Source organism: Brachionichthys hirsutus, chromosome 8 (genome assembly GCF_040956055.1).
Source record: "Brachionichthys hirsutus isolate HB-005 chromosome 8, CSIRO-AGI_Bhir_v1, whole genome shotgun sequence".
In the NCBI taxonomy this organism is placed as follows: Eukaryota; Metazoa; Chordata; class Actinopteri; order Lophiiformes; family Brachionichthyidae; genus Brachionichthys; species Brachionichthys hirsutus.
In genome coordinates, this window is record NC_090904.1 from 330,638 (window position 1) to 340,089 (window position 9,452).

The following is a 9,452-nucleotide window of genomic DNA, read 5'->3' on the forward strand; positions in this document are numbered from 1 at the left end:
TCAAACATCCTGCTGAGGAAACAAACCAATGAGAGGCTTTCACACCAAGGCAGCAAAGACGAGTTAGACTCACGCTTCACCTTGAACTCGCAGAGACCCGCAGAATAGTCCTCGGACTCCTCACTGACTCGGCACACACTGAACCCACGAAAGGAGAGACTCGAGCCTCTTCCTGCATCAGGAGTTACTGGCCGTTGAAGAGGCAGATCTCAATGTCAGTGAAACGTTTTAGACGTTAATGGCACTCAAAGAGTTAAGTGAGCCGATTCATGACACCGGCTAACTTCAAACTCCCCAGCAGTCATCCAGCTGCAGTTCATATGAAAGTAGATTTGTAATACGAGTCACTTTCATTGGTTGCAAACCCTTAATATAAAAGCACATAAGTTAAAGTACAATATTTAAGTGCTTCATCAGACGGGTAGAAACAGATCAAAGAGCTGCAGTTTAAATTGGTCGTCTTTTATTTGCTTTCAGAAACAGAACCCAAACGGACAAATCTTTTCATGCGTGATCGCCGAGGCCTCGAGGCTGGCGGGACGTGATGCAGCGTCTGTTATCTGGCATCTTTAAACAGTCAATCATTTTGGGTGGTGCAGCGGGTAGTGCCGTTGCCTCGCATTGGATTCCCATCGGGGCGGAGTGGGCATGTTCTCTACGTGGGTTCTCCAATTGTCTGTACATGCGTACGAACTCAAAGAAAGGAACGGTTCTGCTGCGAGGCAACGGCGCCACCACGCCGCCCGCCCTCGACGTCACGCGAGTCTTATCAAAGGTCGCGTTCAGAGACGGTGGCTCTGATCCAAAGACAGGACATTCTCACACAGCGGCGGAAGGCAGCCGAGCTCCTGGAAATACAAGTCAGACAGACCCTGCTCACGGCGCAGGCAAGCGGACTCAGCAAATGGGTTGGGGTCGCTGAGGTACATCAGCAAGTCCTGCTCGGGGGCAGCCACAGAGCCAGACAGCATGGGGTCGGGGTGCTGCACCCCCAGCAGGGAGTCCAGAGGAAGAGCGCTTTGTTCTGAGAGGAGAGGAGAGGAGAGGACGTTCAATTCTACCCGAAAACGTACGTCCTTAAAGGCTGGTTCCGAAGTCCGTTTAGAGTCCGAGGACGTTCCACCGCTCGTCTAACTGAAGTGTGATCAATGCAAGGGGACATAATCGCACCTCAACCATTTACAAGAATAAAATATAACAGTCATCGCATCTCTGTAATTCATGATGTCATTCTGATGATTCAGCGTTTCACAGCGCTCACGCGTCACAGGTAGAATCTGTGCGCTATAATGAAGACAGCCACGACTCACCAGCCGCCCCCCCACGCAGGCCGCCCACTGGCTGCTCCGTGTCCGGGGGCAGGAAGGGCCTGACCTCCACCGTGTCCCTGCATGGCCAAGGACAAACACAATGTGGGACCAGTGCTTCTGATAAGTAGATCAATCACTTTAGTTATGACCCTGCAGAAATAGTACAGTTAGAAGAAAAACTAGCAAAGCGGCCAAAATAATAATCACGTTCTTACTTCTCTGAAACAAACACCAGCTTGGTTTTGATGTATTTTATGTAAGGGCTGTCATCTGGAAGAAAACCACAGTTTCTCATGTGCAACATCGAAATGATCCAATGTGAAACAAACATGAAGAGCAGTCGGGCATTTACCTCCAGTCTTCTCCGAGTAGTACTTTCCTAAAGCCTGGTTTTTAGGGATGTTGGGGTACAGGTACACCAGAGGGTTTTCTGGGATGTTGTCGGCTTGTAAGATCTGGAAGTTCCTAATTATTTCAGGTAGGGGGATCTGGGAAAGGTCAGCTTTGGTGAAGGGCTGGACTGTCTGCAGAATGGGTTTACCTAAAAGAGATGTGAAACAGAGAGCAAGAAGCTTGTTTGTCTCATAATGTACGTCCATCGATTGCTTATAATCACTGATCATTGAATAAGGAGTCGGCCACAAGCTGGTTCAGAGACTAAAGGACAGCCAGAACCTCCTTCCTGTGAGGCAACAGCACTAACACAGCGCCACCTCTCACCGCTGTCGCTGAGCTCCACCCAGGAGAAGGTGATTCCTCCAATGACACTCTCACTGAAGCGCAGCAGGAACGTGCCCCTCTGCTTCCTCTTCAGGAGGGCTCGCTCCCTCTCTTTGGTTACGAAGCCCATGATGTGGCTGCAGAACAGAGTGGAGGGAGGGAACAGTCGTCCTCCATTGTCCCTGGGTCGGACTCGTAGAAGACAAACGTAAAGAAAACAGACCCATCACTCCAGAGGCCTTCCAGGTACGTTTTCACCATCACCAGGATGCCATCCATCCACACCCAGAAAGTGTCAGGGAGGTTCTCCTAGCACCAGGGGGTGGAAAAGACGCCCATCAAAAACAAGCCATGCTGCGGAGGTCGGGGGCTGTGGCGCCCCCCCCCCCTGACATCTATAGTCGACTGAGGTGTGCTGGACGCGCTTCAGGATTCTTACCTTGCTGAACTTTGACCAAGTGACTAAGCAGGTATCGTAACTGTGACTCCGGCCTGTGGGACGGAAAAGAAGGTTTAAATGATCACGAGACGAACCGTAAAGGAGGCTGCAGATAGTAGGCACACACAATATGCAGTGTGTGTACAAAGTACACACTAATCCTCGTTTTGAACCACACGGAGAGAATGGAAATACATTTTAATACTAGTTCCGCTTCAAATATAAACTCAATCAGTCTAAAAATGCTTTAGCAGATTTATTTTCTGTGTAAATTGTGACTAAATGAGGCCACTGCTTTCCTGATGTTTGACTCACATAAGATATAATCGATGGAGTTATCAGGAAGGCAGGATTTACCAAAGAGTCTGTGCGCAATCATCTCCAGCTGCTCGGCATCCAGGCGGCGTCTGGAGGCGGAGAGGAACTGCCAGCTCAGCATCTCCCCAAACTGGGGCCACGTGGCTGCAGGACAGCCAGCGAAGAACATGACGTCCTGCAGAAGCAGGCGCACGTCAACACGTTAAGCACACGGAGCCGCTGCACGGCCGGGGTCGTACCGCGGGTCGTACCGCGGGTCGTACCGCGGGTCGTACCTGGGCGTCCTGACTGACCATATTGAACCAGAGCACCGAGGCCCAGGCACTCTGCTGTTGGCAAGTGTTGGAAATGATGACGACCGGGAGGGAGGAGCTCTAAAATAAAACCATTGTAGAGCTTTGGGTCAGAGGGCATTTAGGCTAATGCCACACGGCAAGCAGCAGAGAGCAGCTCTCACCTGCAGCTCAACGGACAAGCCTCTCAGCTCAAACACCGTGTCGAAGAGGATGATGTGCAGCTCCTCAGTGACACTAAAGGAAACCTGTCAAAAGGCACAGACGGATCACCGACTCACGCTTCAGTCCAAAGAGTTAAATACGGACCGAAAGTTTCAAACGTAAATGATAAAGGATATTCAGAGAAAACAACAAACACGGGATGATTTAACGCTATGAAACCATCTCACGTAATCAATATCTTTACTATAAACGCATACACACACCCACCCAAGTACCCCGATATACGTCTGCAGACTGCTCTCATTTTGTGAACGTCACGTTTGTGCCTTTGAAGAACCATCCCCTCGAATCTTCTCAGTAATATTAGGGCGCCGTTTAAGTTCCTCTCGTAGACGTTCCACGTCTTCAGCGTTGCCAAACTCAACTCACATCATTGACTCCTTTCCCGCTGCCGCCAGACTTCTGTTCCTTCAGTGTCTACAGACAAATAATAGGAACAAAAATAGTCACAAATGGTTTTACAATCTGAGTGAGAACCACTGCTTTAATCCAACTGGAGTCAGGCTTTTCATCTTGTTCTTGATTCTTACCAGGTGTCTAAAATCCGCCACCATGCCTCCCCTCTGACCGTCAGCCATGCTCAAGGCCTTTGTTGTGGTCCCCACAACGTTAAAACGGCGACATCTACAAATACAGTCAGCAAATGTTTAACTTCAACACAGCATGTTTGATTTATGCTGAAGCTGAAGTTACCCAGAAACAAATACCTTTTCATCTTGGGAGCTTTCCTAGTTTCAGAGTGGATAAAACAATTGAAGTAAGAACTAAAGGCTGCATGTGTGCTGTGTGCACAGTGAGGTGAACTCATCTCACCTGTCCATGGACACAGTCACCTTCATGGAGTGGTTCAGCTCAGGAAACTTCACAAGGAGTCTGAAATGTAAGATTCTTTATGCAGATGCTTGACAGTGAATACGAATGAGATCATTCGGACCATGTTACACATTCCCTTTATAGGACGAACAGCCAACCAGAACCTGGTTCTAATGCAGCAGTCCGTTTTGTATTGCTGCACACTTTCAAATGTATTGGTCTCTTCCTGATCACACTGCCAAAGAATAATTCTGATATTAAAGATACTACATTTCATTATGAAAATGGTCACATATTACTTCCTTGAATTTAATAATCAGAAAAAGTCTAAACCTCCTGGACAGAAGTCATGCCATCTCACAATGGGGACATCGTTCGGGACCAGGTTCTGTCCAGCGGGGACTGAACACAGGAGCACTAGTGTTGAGATTAAACCCAACTCATCCGTGAGGAGGGTTAAACTGTCGCGTAGGATTTCACATTAAACCACGTTACAGAAAAGTACGAGACGCGATCAGCATGAGAATCAGAGTTTGGGTAAATCTATTTGACGCAACGGATTTTTCTTAGGGCCATCTTCTAGCACGGTGTTTGTGATCGATACTGCAACCAGCCACCAGGGGGCGATCAAGATGCTCTGGAATGACAGTTTCTCTTTATATTGCATTAACGGTATACTGTCTATCTCTACGCTGAACCTATTTTATAGTAAGCTAGGGTGCATTTATGGTAATGTGGTGTTCGTCTGGCGCGGCAGACTGACCTGGTCTTAACAGAGAACTGGACACTTGTTTTGAGCACCTGAGGTCCTTTCCCTTGAGGCATGGATGGCTGCGTCTCAACCACGAAGGCGCTGCGCAAAAAGAAACCAGACAACATGAAGGACTATTTCACACGGAAACATCAAAGAGCACAAAAACAGAACGACCTCTTGAGTAAGTCTCTTAAAAGCGCATCTGCTCTCCTTTGTAATGCGGGTTTCTGGGCGTTGACAGGATCGTTGGCGTAGGACAACTTCCCAACCAGTTCCTCCAGCTTCTTTAGAAAATCCCGCACCTGGAAAAGGTACGCTGCCACACAAGTGAACCTTCAGAACAGGAAAGAAGAGCAAAAAGGTTCATTGAACTCCAACAATTAAAGAGCAGGACTAGGATTAGTGGTCGAGGCACATCCTAGCAACGACCTACGGATGACCTACGGATGACCTACGGATGACCTACGGATGACCTACGGATGATCTACGGATGATCTACGGATGACCTACGGACGATCCACGGATGACCTACGGATGATCTACGGACAACCTACGGATGACCTACGGACGACCTACGGACAACCTACGGATGATCTACGGATGACCTACGGACGATCTACGGACGATCTACGGACGACCTACGGATGACCTACGGACAACCTACGGATGACCTACGGACGATCTACGGACGATCTACGGATGACCTACGGACGACCTACGGACGACCTACGGACGACCTACGGACGACCTACGGACGACCTACGGACGACCTACGGACGACCTACGGACGACCTACGGACGACTACGGACGACCTACGGACGACCTACGGACGACCTACGGACGACCTACGGACGACCTACGGACGACCTACCTACGGACGACCTACGGACGACCTACGGACGATCTACGGACGACCTACGGACGACCTACGGACGACCTACGGATGATCTACGGATGACCCACGGATGACCTACGGATGACCTACGGATGACCTAGGGATGACCTAGGGATGACCTAGGGATGACCTAGGGATGACCTACGGATGATCTACGGACGATCTACGGACGACCCACGGACGATCTACGGACGACCTACGGACGACCTACGGATGACCTACGGATGACCCACGGATGACCTACGGATGACCTACGGATGACCTACGGATGACCTAGGATGACCTAGGGATGACCTAGGGATGACCTAGGGATGACCTAGGGATGACCTAGGGATGACCTACGGATGATCTACGGACGATCTACGGACGACCTACGGACAACCTACGGATGATCTACGGATGATCTACGGACGACCTACGGACGACCTACGGACGACCTACGGACGACCTACGGATGACCTACGGACGACCTACGGACGACCTACGGATGACCTACGGACGACCTACGGACGACCTACGGACGACCTACGGACGACCTACGGACGACCTACGGACGACCTACGGACGACCTACGGACGACCTACGGATGACCTACGGACGACCTACGGATGATCTACGGATGATCTACGGACGACCTACGGACGACCTACGGATGATCTACGGATGACCTACGGATGACCTACGGATGACCTACGGATGACCTACGGATGACCTAGGGATGACCTAGGGATGACCTAGGGATGACCTACGGATGACCTACGGACGATGTACGGACGACCTACGGATGATCTACGGATGATCTACGGACGACCCACGGATGATCTACGGATGATCTACGGACGACCTACGGACAACCTACGGACAACCTACGGACGATCTACGGATGATCTACGGACGACCTACGGACGACCTACGGATGACCTAGGGATGACCTAGGGATGACCTAGGGATGACCTACGGATGATCTACGGACGACCTACGGACGACCTATGGACGACCTACGGACGACCTACGGACGACCTACGGACGATCTACGCACGACCTACGGATGATCTACGGACGACCTACGGATGACCTAGGGATAACCTACGGATGACCTACGGATGACCTACGGATGATCTACGGACGACCTACGGATGATCTACGGACGATCTACGGACGACCCACGGACGATCTACGGACGATCTACGGACGACCTACGGACGACCTACGGATGATATACGGATGACCTACGGACGACCTACGGACGACCTACGGATGACCTACGGATGACCTACGGATGACCTACGGACAACCTACGGACGACCTACGGATGATCTACGGACGACCTACGGACGACCTACGGACGACCTACGGACGACCTACGGATGACCTACGGACGACCTACGGACGACCTACGGACGACCTACGGACGACCTACGGACGACCTACGGATGACCTAGGGATGACCTAGGGATGACCTACGGATGATCTACGGACGACCTACGGATGATCTACGGATGATCTACGGACGACCCACGGATGATCTACGGATGATCTACGGACGACCTACGGACGACCTACGGACGATCTACGGACGACCTACGGACAACCTACGGACGACCTACGGATGACCTACGGACGACCTACGGACGACCTACGGACGACCTACGGATGACCTACGGACGACCTACGGACGACCTACGGATGACCTACGGATGACCTACGGATGACCTACGGACGACCTACGGACGACCTACGGACGACCTACGGACGACCTACGGATGACCTACGGACGACCTACGGATGACCTACGGACAACCTACGGATGACCTACGGATGACCTACGGATACCGAGGCTCCGTTTACCGACAGCAATAGTAACGAGCGACAAACGGACCACTTCTCCAGCTGGTCCAGGGAAACGTCGTCCGGCGCACCGATGCAGGCTTTCTGCTGCCTCCGCCTCCACTCCACCAGTTCCTTCCCCACCAACACGTCAACCAGGTCCTTAGTCTGGTCCAGGATCTTCTGCAGGTCTGACAGTGTCGACTAAGGAAGTGACGTCAGGAGAAAACAAAATAGGAATAGAATTCTGGGAGGAATAAGAATGATTTATTTAAACGCCTCACCTTTCTGCATTCGTTCAGTCTGTTGACGAGTACCTGGAAGAGGCTCGTTCTGTCCTTCTTCAAGGCCTCGTCTGCTACAGCTGGGGAGGGACAAGAGGGTGGGGGCGTCATTCAAGAGAGGGGGGGGGGGGGCGTCATTCAAGAGAGGGGGGGGGCGTCATTCAAGAGAGGGGGGGGTGTCATTCAAGAGAGGGGGGGGGGGCGTCATTCAAGTGAGGGGGGGGGCATCATTCAAGAGGGGGGGGGCGTCATTCAAGAGAGGGGGGGGGCATCATTCAAGAGGGGGGGGCGTCATTCAAGAGAGGGGGGGGGGGCGTCATTCAAGAGAGGGGGGGGGTGTCATTCAAGAGAGGGGGGGGGGGCGTCATTCAAGAGAGGGGGCATCACCCAAGCCACGCATAGCATGTAAAAGCCACCAGGAGCTCTTCATCCGCTCACCCTCCATCTTGTAGGTTTGGTATTTGAAGTCGAGCTCATCCTGCTGGTCCTCGAGACAAACCATCGCATGTTCCATGCCCTGAAAGCCAAGCGGACACAGAACAAAGGGGGGGCCGTAAAACCACGAAAGAGAACACTAGAGAATCGCACAAAGCGACCGGCACCTGCACGTCGTTCCTGAGGCCAGACATTCTACGCTGGACCTCCTGCTGGCTGCTGACCTCCATGGGTTGCTCCTCCACCTGTAACTGTTGGACCTGAGACGGAGCAAAGAACAATCTGATCCTGGATCGGCGTTCCAGCAAGAAGGTCGAGCTGCATGGGGGAGGGGCCTGAGCCCACTCTGAGCCCAAAGTAACACACGCTGAAACACACGCTGAAACACACACTGAAACACATTGAAACACACGCTGAAACACACACTGAAACACACGCTGAAACACACGCTGAAACACACGCTGAAACACACACTGAAACACACACTGAAACACACACTGAAACACGCTGAAACACACGCTGAAACACACGCTGAAACACACACTGAAACACACGCTGAAACACGCTGAAACACACACTGAAACACGCTGAAACACACACTGAAACACGCTGAAACACACACTGAAACACACGCTGAAACACACACTGAAACACACGCTGAAACACACTGAAACACACACTGAAACACACGCTGAAACACACTGAAACACACACTGAAACACACGCTGAAACACACACTGAAACACACTGAAACACACGCTGAAACACACTGAAACACACGCTGAAACACACTGAAACACACGCTGAAACACACACTGAAACACACGCTGAAACACACTGAAACACACACTGAAACACACACTGAAACACACACTGAAACACACACTGAAACACACACTGAAACACGCTGAAACACGCTGAAACACACGCTGAAACACACACTGAAACACACGCTGAAACACACACTGAAACACACGCTGAAACACGCTGAAACACACGCTGAAACACGCTGAAACACACACTGAAACACGCTGAAACACACACTGAAACACACTGAAACACACGCTGAAACACACGCTGAAACACACACTGAAACACACGCTGAAACACACTGAAACACACGCTGAAACACACGCTG

General features: G+C 51.3%; 1 protein-coding gene across 2 annotated transcripts; it reads right to left on the reverse strand.

Annotated features, from left to right (window-relative positions):
• Positions 1 to 448: 448 nt before the first annotated feature.
• stat2 (signal transducer and activator of transcription 2) lies at positions 449 to 8,649 on the reverse strand. 2 transcript variants are annotated; one of them, XM_068742391.1, is made up of 20 exons: positions 8,482 to 8,649; positions 8,318 to 8,396; positions 7,880 to 7,959; positions 7,648 to 7,799; positions 5,047 to 5,205; positions 4,882 to 4,971; positions 4,119 to 4,178; positions 4,013 to 4,033; positions 3,836 to 3,929; positions 3,675 to 3,722; positions 3,245 to 3,328; positions 3,063 to 3,161; positions 2,827 to 2,962; positions 2,470 to 2,522; positions 2,254 to 2,339; positions 2,031 to 2,167; positions 1,663 to 1,851; positions 1,526 to 1,580; positions 1,311 to 1,387; positions 449 to 1,024 (listed from the first exon to the last, which is right to left on the reverse strand). In XM_068742391.1, exons 1-20 carry the CDS (start codon positions 8,542 to 8,544, stop codon positions 783 to 785), a joined length of 2,004 nt encoding a protein of 667 aa, XP_068598492.1. In that variant the 5' UTR covers positions 8,545 to 8,649; the 3' UTR covers positions 449 to 782. The 2 variants fall into 2 exon arrangements, with proteins under 2 accessions (XP_068598492.1, XP_068598493.1); XM_068742392.1 differs by having other exon boundaries at positions 892 to 1,024; positions 1,311 to 1,460.
• Between the last annotated feature and the right edge of the window lie 803 nt (positions 8,650 to 9,452).

Excerpts from the sequence above, each read along its gene's own strand:
- stat2 (XM_068742391.1), bottom strand. The coding sequence starts at position 8,544 with ATGGAGGTCAGCAGCCAGCAGGAGGTCCAGCGTAGAATGTCTGGCCTC. Across the intron at positions 4,034-4,118 it reads GTGACTGTGTCCATGGACAG|GAAAGCTCCCAAGATGAAAA; the intron begins GTGAGATGAGTT and ends CTCTGAAACTAG. Across the intron at positions 2,523-2,826 it reads GATTGCGCACAGACTCTTTG|GCCGGAGTCACAGTTACGAT; the intron begins GTAAATCCTGCC and ends TCCGTCCCACAG.